The sequence below is a fragment of the Saccostrea echinata genome, unplaced genomic scaffold (genome assembly GCF_033153115.1).
Source record: "Saccostrea echinata isolate AGI-Se365-2 ecotype Australia unplaced genomic scaffold, CSIRO_AGI_Sech_v1 ptg000010l, whole genome shotgun sequence".
NCBI classification, from domain to species: Eukaryota; Metazoa; Mollusca; class Bivalvia; order Ostreida; family Ostreidae; genus Saccostrea; species Saccostrea echinata.
Genome location: NW_026889759.1, coordinates 13,058,954 through 13,071,800, shown reverse-complemented (window position 1 = coordinate 13,071,800; position 12,847 = coordinate 13,058,954). Strand labels below are relative to the sequence as shown.

The window sequence follows — 12,847 nt, the reverse complement described above, 5'->3', positions numbered from 1 at the left end:
AAAATTTGGGGGAATTTTAATTGCAACCTAATCCAGAGCCTTCCATTTCTTAAAGCCATGTCTCAAAAAACTGCACAGATTTCCTGGATGCATGGTATTTCAATGTCTATTGTCAAGTTAAACAAAATGGGAAATTATCAAGATAATAAATAGATGAATCAGTAGAGATGATATATTTACATCCACTGAATATTTTCTTTCTTTCTTATGAAAACCATAATTTTTTTTATCATTTGTAAAATGTTCATTAATTATGGTTGAATCAATCTCTTAATTTTTACACCTTCCTGAGGTAGTGTAAATTTTTAAGTTTGTCTACCCCCCCCCCCCCCCCTCCATTATCTTTTCAATACTGCTTTTTCCTAGCCAATGTGCTCAGATAAATGATGTGGCCAATAATGGGCTTCTTGTTTTTAGGTAGAACAATATTTTTTACAGGTCTTATAGACTTGTGCACAAAGCAGCTAAATCATAGAAAGAGTGAGAAACCACTGATTTAATAATAGTAAAGACCACTTATAAAACAAATACCATTAGTATATGTATGTAATTCAAGACTATCAAGAGAGCCATGGGCCACAACACCTGAGTACCATATATATACTCACCTATAAGTCGGTCTGCCTATAAGTCGGTTGTATTTTTGAGGTTATTTTGGAGGGATTTGCAATTGACTTGCTTATAAGTCGGTACAGCTTTTTGCCAGAATCAGTTGACAATTTCAAATCAATGCTCTGATGTTTTAACCTGGTATCGATTAATATTTTTAGAAATGATGCCAATATTTAATTTTAAATCATTTAGAAAAATACATAATGTACACTTAAGGTAAAAAAAGTTATTAAAATATGTAAATACTAAATTGTAATTTATGTATAATTTTAGAGTACATAAATGATATAATATATCCAGACTTTGTTCAATGATAATCGTGAGAAATGTTTATAAAATTCTACATTTCACCATCCAGAAAAATACAAATCTTTTTATGTCGACTTGCCTATAAGTAGGACATCAAGTTTTGGACCAAAATTTTACTCCCAAAAAACTGACTTATAGGCGAGTATATACAGTAACTATGGCCTTGCTGTTCTACATCAGGAGATTTTTTTTCCTATATATTCTTATGTAAAACTTTGATCACTATTGTGGCCACAACTTATTCCCAAGGGTCATGATTTGAACAAACCTGAATCTAGACTAAACTACCTGAGGATAATTCTATATCGATGACTAATCATGTCTTAGCTGTTCTTTTCCTGTATATTCCTATGTGAAATTTGATCACATATTGTGGCCCAACCCTACCCCTGGGAACAAGATTTGAACAAACCAGAATCTAGACTACACTACCTGAGGATAATTCTATATCAATGACTTAATAAATCATGTCTTAGCTGCATGTTCTTTTCCTGTAAATGTGAAATTTGATCACATATTGTGGCCCAACCCTACCCCTGCACCCTTGGAACATGATTTGAACAAAAAAGAAAACTTGAATTTACACTATGTAATGAAGCTAATTCACATATATGTTTGAACTTCTCTGACCAGGGGGTTCTTGAGAAGATTTTTTCCTATATATTCCATGTACAGCTTCGATCACCTCTTCTGGCCTCAACTTACCCCCAGGGTTCATGATTTGAACAAATTTGAATCTACACCATGTAATGAAGCTTTTTCACAAGTTTCAACTTTTCTGGCCAATTAAGTTCTTGAGAAGAAGATTTTTGAAAGATGCCATTAAATTTTTGCTAATTATCTCCCCTTGAAAGAGGGCATGACCCTTCATTTGAACAAATTTGAATCCCCTTTGCCCAGGGATGCTTCAATTGTGACAGGTTTGGTTGAAATTGGCCCAGTGGTTCGGGAGAAGAAGATGCAGATGTGAATAGTTTATGTTGACAACAACAACCAAAGGTAACAGACAAATTTTGATCTTGCTTGAGTCTTCCCCTCGGGTGAGCTAAAAATACAGATGTTTCATTTGTTAAAAAATATAACGAGGAAAAATACTAGCCCTGAAAAGACAAGTTTCATTCATTCTGTTTATAGCTGGACTGTACTTCAAAGGCAATGTACATTATTAAGAGTGTCTTCTCATAAAAGTCAATGCATTGCAATATAATTTTTGGAGATTAAAGTTTTAAAGATGCAATTGGACATCTTCAAAGACAATATCTCTCAAAGTTAACATATATATCTGGAGGACTCAAAGTTAACATATATCTGGAGGACATATTTTATTGTAATGGTTTGGCCTGGCTAGCTCAGTTGGTAGAGCACCTGACTAGTGATATTGGGGTACCAGGTTCAATTCCTGGTTCAGCCAAACATGTTCTTTCCTTTTACAGATTTGATACTGTTGACCACCCCTGGACTTGAAAGTCATGGCAAGGAAAAATAAGAGTTTGGATTGTGTCTTTGAGAGCGAAGACAATTTAAGGAAGGAGGAATGTAGTGGTTTGGGCCATGGATATCGACCAGAGTAGAGCACCTGACTAGTGTTAAAGTTGTCCCAGGTTCCATTCCTGGACCAACCATACATTTTTAGCTCTTCTAAGCCAAAGGCTCAAAGAGCTAATGCTATGGCCATTTGTGTGGTGTGTGTAAACCTTTTAGAATATGGGCCATAACTCAAGAACCCCTTGGCCAATTATTGTCAAATTTGTCACAGGGTATTCTTGGCCCAAGGGCTCCAGTTTATACTAAAACTAGGGTTGTGACCCTTAAACAAGGGGAGATAATTAGGAAAATAGAAACAAAAGTACTGGTTGCAAAAAAATCTTCTTCTCAAGAACCACAGGGCAGATTATCACCAAACTTAAACAAAAGGATGAGGATATGTTGTAGATTAAAATTTGCATGGGGATTTACCCTGGGGCAAAGGGCGTGGTCTCAAGGTCACTTCAAAGTTGACCAAAAATTACATTTTATTAAAATATTGATATTTTGCTTACTATAAGGACTAGGATCATCAAATCTTGTTAGTTGATGCATCTAAGGACCTCATATTATGTTGACTCAAAAGTAGGTCACGGTGACCTACTTTTTAAATTTTGCGGCCATTCTTTTCAAAATGATTTAGAGGCATATTTTGAACAATTTAAGGCCTATGATCATCAAACTTTGTCAGTTGATGTATCTTGGGTCCTCAGAGTACGTCGACTAAAAAGTAGGTCACCATGACCTACTTTTTGAATTTTATGGCTAATCTTTTTCAAAACAATTAAGGTCATTAATTCAAATACTGAGAGGTTTAGAATCATTAAATCTTGGAAGATTATGCATCTTTGGGCCATAAAACATATTTATTAAAAAGTAGGTCACAGTGACCTACTTTTTAAACTTTGTGGGCATTTGATTTCAAAGCATTTTAGAGGCATAATTTGGACAATTTAAGGCCTATGATCATAAAACTTTGTAAATTGATGCATCTTGGGTCCTCAAAAAATGTCAACTGAAAAGTAGGTCACCGTGACCTACTTTTCAATTTATATGACTATAAAATTGAAAAATTATGGCTTTAATAAAATATTTCAGGAACTAATTGGCTTAGAATCATTCTTTGTCAGTTGATGCATCTTGGGTCCTTGGAGTAGGACAACTGAAAAGAAGGTCATCCTGACCTACTTTTGAAATTTTATGGCTGTATTTAATATTTTTCTGGTACTATTTGGCTTAGAATCATCAAAATTTGTCAGTTGACATATCTTGGGTCCTCACAGTAGGTCGACTGAAAAGTAGGTCACAGTGACCTACTTTTTCAATTTATATGAGTATAATTAAATATTTTCGGGTACTAATTGGCTAAGAATCATCAAACTTTGTCAGTTGATGCATCTTGGGTCTTCGGAGTAGGTCGACTCAAAAGTAGGTCACCGTGACCTACTTCTGAAAAATTATGGCTTTAATTAAATATTTAAATTAAATATTTCAGGTACTAATTGGTGTAGAATCATCAAACTTTGTCAGTTGATGCATCTTGGGTCCTTGGAGTACGGCAACTGAAAAGGAGGTCACTGTGACCTTTTTTTTGAAATTTTATGGCTTTATTTAAATATATCAGGTACTTATTGGCTTAGAATCATCAAACCTTGTCAGTTGATGCATTTTGGGTCCTCAAAGTATGTCATCCGAAAAGTAGGTCACTGTGACCTACTTTTAAAATTTTATGGCTATGATTTTAAAAATATTAATTGGCTTAGAATCATCAAACTTAGTTGATGCATCTTGGGTCCTCAGAGAATGACAAAAGATAAGTAGGTCACCATAACCAACTCTCAGATACTAATTGGCTTAGAATCATCTTGGGTTCTCAGAGTGTTTCATCTAAAATGGAGGTCATGTTGACCTACCTTTGGAATTTCAAGGCTTTATCTAAATATACAGGATACTTAGAGGCTTCAAATAGAACACAGGTAGGTTAAGGCTTCCCGTAGAATATCACAGTGCACTCTGTGCCTTCACATCTCTGAACGACCAAAATATGACGTCATAATGGAAAATGACGTCAAGTCACTGCAAACATGAGGTGTTATGACAGGGTGAGTGTCATGAACTTTACACTTTATTTCAAACTGCATGTAAAATGCTATATAGCTATTGCAAAATTCACGGGTCATTAGAAGTTGTTTAAGTCTTATATGTCCGAATATTTTAAAATTACACCGCTTACCTACTCTTGATTGAAATTCAGCATGTTCAAAATGCTTATGAAAAATATACTTTTGAAATGTACTCTGTTTTATACCCCTGGTTGGAGGTAGAGTTTATTTTGTGTGTATCAAAGAGTCTGGCGCAGGTGTTTAATGAGGATTAATCTGAGAATTTTTGTGGAAATCTGTAAGAAGAGGTTATTCTCTAAATGAATCTTGCATGGGAAAAATGTGTGTTGGCTTTGTTTTAATACAGATTACGATGTTGTGTGGAAAATATCCTCAAAATTGTAGGTTAGTTGAATTTCTCAGGAAATATTTTGTACCCAAGTAATACTATGACTTTTCCCAAGCACATTTCGGATACACAAGGATACGATGAGTTTATTTATATAACAAAATGTTAATAATTATTGTGTTAATCAGCTGCGCCGAAGCGATTTATTTGAAACACTTCAAAAAATTATAAATGACCGTCACATGATCAACAAAGTCATGTGATATCATAACAAATATGTTAATATATAGCCGAGGAAACCCTCTATATAAATTGGAAGTACTAAAGTTCAGTACTTATAAATTAAAACCAAAACCGACCTCGCAATGACATATTATGTTTTGAGCGCATTTTAAAGCTTCGGGAAGCCTTAACATTGCTGCGAAGTGATAGGTTGTACAGTTTATCAGAAGAGCGATTCAAGGCCCTTGGGCCTCTTGTCTCCTTTTCTGTTACACAATTAGTCTGAAATTACCTTTCAGGAATAAAATAAGAGCACAATTTGATTTTTAAACCTTTATTCTTTAATTATCATAAATATCAATTTGAGAACTCTGAATGAAGTCTAATGTATTTACAATTTTCATACAGATGACAGCAATAAACATGCTCTGAAGAACTTTTTTACTCATGTTAAAGCATTTACATAAGGTTAATGTACAAACAAAAAAGTAGCACTAAAGCAAATTTCAGTTCACTGATACCATTGACATTAACTTATCAAGTTTACCAAAGAAAATACTATTGTTAGATAACATGCTTTAACGAAATGCACAATAATACAAGGTCTGTTTAGATATTAAACTTTGAAAAAGAAACAAAAAAACAAAATCATGCATGCAAAGAGTCCGTTCATGCTACTCGATATTTACAAGTAATCATATAAAGAAAGGTTTGAAAGTTTTCCTTTGCATTTACCTTTTAAGTCTTTATCAAGACAGAACAGAAAAACAAAGTGGAGCAAGCAGAGAAAAAAAAATATCAGAGACAGAAAATGAAAAATAGATAATACATAAATAGCATTACAGCATTTTGACTGGTATATGGTTTTATTCATGCAAACAAGAGATGATGACTAGATTTTATGCAATCAGTTCCTCAGTACAACACACATTAAGTACTTTCTTCACCAAATTTCCAATCTTATAAGTGTTTAAGAAACATTCTATATACCACTTCAAACCCATCTTTGTGCTAAGCTAAATGCTTATACAACATATTCGCCTGGCATCCAGTTTTCTGTGTGTGTTGTGTTTCTATATTTCTATACAGGTTAACTAAAATTGTGTGGAAGAAATATATGGTCAGTGGACAAAGATACAATAAACCTATCCTTTACAAAACTGAGTTAGGGCTCAAACACACAAATGGATTCTTTCAAGGTCCCTTTCTTCTCCCTCCCTCTATAAGCTGTATAGATGGTAAGTCACAGTTTACTCATGTAAACATACACTGTACACATAAATTCCTTCTGAAAATATGTGTCTTAATTTTATTATGACAAAAATGCTTTTGTAAATATTTAGCACTGAAAAGAAATGGTAAATGAACAAAAAACAACCTGAGTGAATTGTGAGAGTAGCATCAAATGCACAAACATTGTCTATCTAGCAACATGAGAATCTTCCTCCAAAAGCAGGACAACTACATGTTTATCAACAATTATCAATGTACAATAAATAAATGTCTCCAATAGCTTTGTCAAGCTGAATCAATGATTATTCATATTTAATCAAGGAAGGCTCTGAAATATATATGTGCACATATTATCATAAGTCCCAAAATATACAAATTAGGTGGTGCATAAACAGGTGAATTGTGTCCATAAACCTTAGTGTGGCTACTGTGGCACATATTTATCAATGTTCTTTTATTTGGGTTTCTTTAATTTCTATAATACATAAGGTAGAGCTTCAATGCCTCAGGCAGGGGGAGGGTGTCAATCTTCTCAATCATGTACTTCTTCAAAAGGTCCTCAGATTGTGGTAGAACACTGGACTCGGGCTCGGATTCACTGTCTACCACAGGGCCGACTCTGCCACTCTCCTGACTACTGCTACTTGGAGAAAGCTTCTCACTGAGACTTTCTGTCATCTCCGATTCCATATTCTCTTCCAGGGCTGAGGCTTCAGACAGAGAACCTATCCCTGAGGTGGCTGTGGTGTCCACACTTGTCAATGAGATACACCTCTGTTTTCTCTCCCTTGCAGCAAGATTGGAATTTATGCTTGCCAGCACATCATCATTTTCGAGTTCAGAGTCTGAGGATATCACAGAAATTCTATTATCATCATCTTCATTTGGCATAGGGAAATTTTGCTTTGTGTCATTTGTTTCCTGAACATTTCTTTGATTTTCATTTTCTGGTGGAATTTGTGACCCAGTTTTGTCTTGCATATCACTCTCCATATCTTGTTCTGAATTGAAGATCTCATCTTCATCTTCATACAGATCACTGTCTCTCTGTTCAGACTTGGAGGGTTCTTCCTCTCTCATTTCCTCTAGGGCAGAAGCAGACGATGACCCCTGATTATTAGATGAAGACGATCTTGCCAATTCTTGTGCCTGGTTCATCACTTCCAGCAGTCTGCTGGCAAGAATCAGAGATCGATCAGAAAAGTCATGTCTGGTATCCATTCTCCTCCTTCTTGGCTCTGTGTGTTCCTCTTCGCTGTCAGTTTTTGCACGTCTGCCATTTTTCTTCACCTTTAGAGACTTTCCTTTTGCAGAGGCTTGATCCACTGACCCACAGTCCTCATCAGATACTCCATCTATAGCGGAATCCTCCTCCATTTCATCACTGTTGTCAGACACTTCTCCATTGTCATCTTTCTCTAATTCACTTTCATCACTTTCATCAAAACCATTCAAAATCATCATTCCCATACTCATGGGCAGCACATCCATTTTCTTTGGTCTACGTCTGTAGTATCTCTTTTTGGGTTTCTTTGGTTTTCTTTTTTTGATGGTTTTTAAGTCGGGATGATCATTATATATGTTTTCTCGAATTATTCTCCTAATGTCTACACGACATAGATCCTGCAGTCCTGGAATATGAACCTCAGCTGTTGAAAAAAAAACAGAATGGCAGTTTCAAAAAATATTAAGATCTCTCTGATATTACATGCACTTACAATTTTTCATTTACTCATACAATAGACTTTCACTTAAACGCTTAGATACTGTTTTAATCTTTGACAAGTTAACACCAATGATTATAAAAATATCTTTTTTGCCAACGACTCTTATTTAAATTAGAGGTTAAATGTTACATCAGCCATGATCATGACTAAGACCTCTCCCTTTCAATGAAAGTAATAAATGTTGCATAAGTAGGAAATTACCTCACAATAAGATAACTCTATAATTATGCAATTAATAAAGGAATTGCTAAATACACTTGCAACATTGCATTCCTTTTTTTACAATTTTAATGTATAGATTTTATGATTATTTTAAAACCATCTTGATCATATCTTACGGAGTTCCACCACATTGACATTTTCAGCTTGTGTTGGAGTAACCAGAGTAGCGAATGAGACAGACATCACGCTTTTGGAGCTCCACACAGTCTCCGACGTCCTAGTAATGCACACCAGCTATAATGATAAATTCACAGTTTATAAAAAATGCCATGCCAAAAGTCTAAAACTGAAAAACCATTCTATATATTTTTACTTCACAGTTATCTCTTTCAGATAAAAAACAGACCTGATCATTGAGAGGCATCACAAGTATTCCTCCAACTTTGATAAGATTCTTCATGTAGTTTTCGTGCTCTGGTGGACACGATGCTCCACAATAGACACGGTCGTACATATTACAACTGGAGGGAAGTTGGAGGCAGTTCCCAACCACAAACGATGGGGGACAGAAGTCAAATCCATCATAGTTGTTACATTTGTGTGTAAATTCTCTCAACCTCTCCTGTGCATATTCCACTACATCTGAGTGAAGCTCAATTCCATGATTTACTCCATACGGACCTATAGTGGAATTCACATATACAGGTATCAAAGATAACATCGTTCATCTTGATGAATAATATCTACATTAAGCAAAGTCTCATATCTAATGAATGTTCATGATGCATTAAGATACATATAAGTTTATCACTTCAGATTGTTATACATGCATCTAGAAAATATACTTACAGTAGACTTATTTAGCCCAGGTAAGGTTTAGAGGTACATGTACTAGTAAAGAGACCTACTACTCTAAAAAAAATAATCACTGATGCAGCATAAGCAGCAAGTCTGATATATGTATCATCAGGTGTAACATCTGATTGTTCCAGACAAAACTTACAGTTACTTAGGAATGAACCTCTCTTTAAATCTTGAATAGGGCATTCATTTTGGAAAATATAAATCAGATGCAACACTCAAAAAAAGTTAGATATTAAGTATCCATGTATGCATCATTCTTGAAGTTTGGCTTGAACCTGTTGTAAAAACTTTAACATATCACTCATCCTCAAGCTTAAAGTATGTTGACAGAGTGATTTGAGAAGAGATTTAAACAAATACATTAATCAGTGCATTTGGATAAAAATGTATATAAACTACATGTACACGTGATAAAAAAAATTTCCATGACTGAGAAGGAAATGTGTGTTTTTGAATACATTGTGCAACCCCAACTCTAAATGTATGTGAAAACTATTCATAAAATAAAAGTCATTGTACTTTTCTATGCCAACTACTGACTGTTAATTTCCAATATTAACTTTCTATTCCCCCCTTAAATTTATTTATCTTTATATTTTTTTTTTTTTTGACAAAATGATATGCATACATGAGTATAATTGAAGATACACCACTGATGTTGGATTGAATGAAAAGTTAAATTCAGTCCATTTCTATCTATATCTAATTACTTTTTTTCGTTTAAAATATAATTTCTCTTATAAATGAACTTCCATCAAACGGATAATGCAAAAGAGGTTGAACTGTTCTAGGTGTACCTAATATCAGTCCCACCATGGTACTGAGGTATCCAGTTCCACTGCCAAGGTTCAGGAAAGACAACCCTGACTTAATATCCAAACATTCCATCACTTCAGAGTATATACAAGGAGCAGATAGATGTAGGTGTCCATGTTTCCAAGCCAGATCTTTGTAGGCATTGCCTCTGTGTTCTGGCAGGTAGTAGTGAGCTCTATCTACTGCTCGGAATGCCCTCTCCACATGTGGAGATTTGATATACTCTGCATCCACCAAGTTATCCACTAATTCCTCATTGTCTTCACCTGTGCTCACTGCTCCTCCCATTATTAATAACCTTGAATGAAATAACTCATAATATTCCCTTTCAGTAACACTATAAGTGAAAATGAAAATGCAGTGATGGCATATTTTTTAATATTATAAGCTTCTCTCTCTCTTTCTCTCTCTCCATTACAATAATTATCAAACTAATTTCTGCATACTGAAAACCAAAAATGAATATGAAATTTTACTTGTCCTTTACAATTTTTTTTTCACTAATCAGAAATAAATAACTATTTTTATTTGAGTTTATTCTATAAAAGTGATTTCAAATAACCTTGTGGGAGGGTGAGATCCTCCTTATGTTACTTGATGCATTATATTCATTATGTTAAATGAATAATATGCAATATTTCAAATCTCTTGTGCTGAAATATAAACATGGCACCATGAGCAGATCCAGGAATTTCATGGGGATATCAGGCTTAAAAACACTTTTAGAAGCCATGTGTCTGGGGGCTGCCTTGACATCTCCCATCCACCCCAAACCCCAATGCTCCTGAATTTTAGAGATTTTATAAGTAAAGTGAAACCTAATAATTAGCCTCCACAGAAACTATTTTCAGGAAATTTTAGCATAAAAAATTGCAAGTATATATATATATATATAAAGATTTTGGAGTCAGACTTTGTAGTGCAAATGGTGAAGATATGTATGAACTGGATGTGTCGTTAACGCCATGAATGCCCCGCAAGCAGCCAAAATTTCAAATGCAATATTTAGTTTAAATTTGTATTCAAACTTGACCTGACTATTTTCTGATAAAATACCTGCATATGCAATTTCAACCTTTTACATACATTCCTACAAAAGTTAGAGAGCAGAAACTGAAAATTTCTTATTTTTCTAAGTTCAAGAGGGATAACTCTGTCAAAAATCATCGGACCATTACCAAATTCAAACATGACCTGTATTTTCTGATAAGATACCTGAATATGCAATTTCAACTTTATACATACATCCCTGCAAAAGTTAGAGAGCTGAAACTGAAAATTTATTTTTTTTCTAAGTTCAAGAGGGATAACTCTGTCAATAATGAGCGGACCATGACCAAATTCGAACTTGACCTGCATATTCCTATGACATATCCATATGTCAAATTTGAGTTGAATGTGTGCAACTGTTGCAGAGATAATGAAAGGAAAGTGAATGATGATGGAATGACAGAATGACTGAACAGGGTAACACTATATGCCAGGGGCTGACAAATAGATTTTTTAGGCACTTGTCCAAGGGCAAGTGCATGGTCAAAATTCACCTGCCCTACATGAATATTTGCTTGCCCCACCATCATGACCATAAACTAATACTGTATATATTTATATATAGTTCAAAAAATAGGAAGACAAATACCGAGTAGATCATGCAAGCCCCTGTGTCTAGCTTTATTTCTATGACTTACATATGGATTCAATTATTTAAAGTCACTTGTCCACGGGCAAGTGGTTGATAAAATTTCACTTGCCCACCCTTAAAATTCACAAGCCCCTGGCATCGGGCAATGGAATTTGTCATCCCCTGTACGCCCTGGCAATTTCATGGGGGCATAAAAAGAAAAAAAGCTCTTGTTCTGACTAACTCTTATCTCCCTAATTTCCTAGAACAGTGCCTACCAAAGTATTTTATATCAAAATTTTAAAAAGATGATATTCTCATCTTTTTATTTATTTCATAGCCACAGAAACTTCATGGTGTATTTAAATTCTTGTCAATCAATGATCACCATTTTTATCTGTAAATAAAACTATTTCACTTTTGAAGGTTATAGTGAAGGCATTGAAATAAATCTGAGACAAGTAAAGTTGCTTATAACTTCAGTATTGTCAGTAACTGTAGCAGGTTTGTAATTTGGAAAGTCTGACCGATTTTGGAAACTGTATTTTTCCAGTAACACTGATCGCTTAAAATCAAGTACTAGGTATAATCCATGCGTTTCTCCTGTAAAACTGATCACTTTAAATCAAGTACTGGGTATAATCCATGCAACACTGACTAATCAAGGGTACCAAATATCATTAATCTATTTTTGATATAATGACAAGTTTCCCCCTTTATTCTTCCCCTTTATTTATAAATCAGTAGCTCTATCCTAAATATACATTGTAACCTTATCTTTGGATTTTTTAGGGAGGTGCACCCCTCCCAATGCCTCTCTCTAAATCCACCAGTGAAGGTTCCTACATTATAATCAACCACCACCTTAAGATCCACCAACTTATTGACCACGAAAAAAAAATGCACTGCGTATTAGGAAATAACAATGGCCTTGTCAAAGGAAAAGGATATCATCCATGTTATACATCACAAATAGCTGGCAATACATTACTTTTAACATAACAAATCTGCAAATATTTGCTCATAACCTCAACTTCAATTACACAATGGCCTGAATGGGTAAGCAAAACTCAGATCAGCTGTCATGACACAATACGTCAAAATTTCTCCAAAACAAAGCTCAAATAAACATAGGGAAAAATTCTTTGACTTCATTTAACATTTATTTAGTAAGAATCTTACACATCTTTACCTGGTAAAATCTTATGCAGGACTGTCAGTCTCTAGTAAGTAAATTTATGAACTCAACCTGCAGCAAAATGGTCAATGTTTTTCTTCTCCTCGCATACATGTGTGACGTCATATC

At 34.6% G+C, this 12,847-nt stretch overlaps 1 protein-coding gene across 2 annotated transcripts; it reads right to left on the bottom strand.

The window, feature by feature from the left end:
* Nucleotides 1-5,436: 5,436 nt before the first annotated feature.
* On the bottom strand, nucleotides 5,437-12,814 carry LOC133184432 (protein-L-isoaspartate O-methyltransferase domain-containing protein 1-like). 2 transcript variants are annotated; one of them, XM_061319509.1, is made up of 5 exons: nucleotides 12,734-12,814; nucleotides 9,902-10,218; nucleotides 8,647-8,921; nucleotides 8,417-8,534; nucleotides 5,437-8,000 (listed from the first exon to the last, which is right to left on the bottom strand). In XM_061319509.1, exons 2-5 carry the CDS (start codon nucleotides 10,206-10,208, stop codon nucleotides 6,820-6,822), a joined length of 1,881 nt encoding a protein of 626 aa, XP_061175493.1. In that variant the 5' UTR covers nucleotides 10,209-10,218; nucleotides 12,734-12,814; the 3' UTR covers nucleotides 5,437-6,819. The 2 variants fall into 2 exon arrangements, with proteins under 2 accessions (XP_061175493.1, XP_061175494.1); XM_061319510.1 differs by lacking the exon at nucleotides 12,734-12,814 and adding an exon at nucleotides 12,570-12,627.
* Nucleotides 12,815-12,847: the final 33 nt, after the last annotated feature.

What these genes read in the sequence shown, in the direction of transcription:
- LOC133184432 (XM_061319509.1), bottom strand. Translation starts at nt 10,208, where the DNA reads ATGGGAGGAGCAGTGAGCACAGGTGAAGACAATGAGGAATTAGTGGAT. An exon ending in TGATGCCTCTCAATGATCAG is followed by an intron (nt 8,535 to 8,646) that starts GTCTGTTTTTTA and finishes TTATCATTATAG; the next exon opens with CTGGTGTGCATTACTAGGAC. An exon ending in TGTCAATGTGGTGGAACTCC is followed by an intron (nt 8,001 to 8,416) that starts GTAAGATATGAT and finishes TTTTTTCAACAG; the next exon opens with CTGAGGTTCATATTCCAGGA.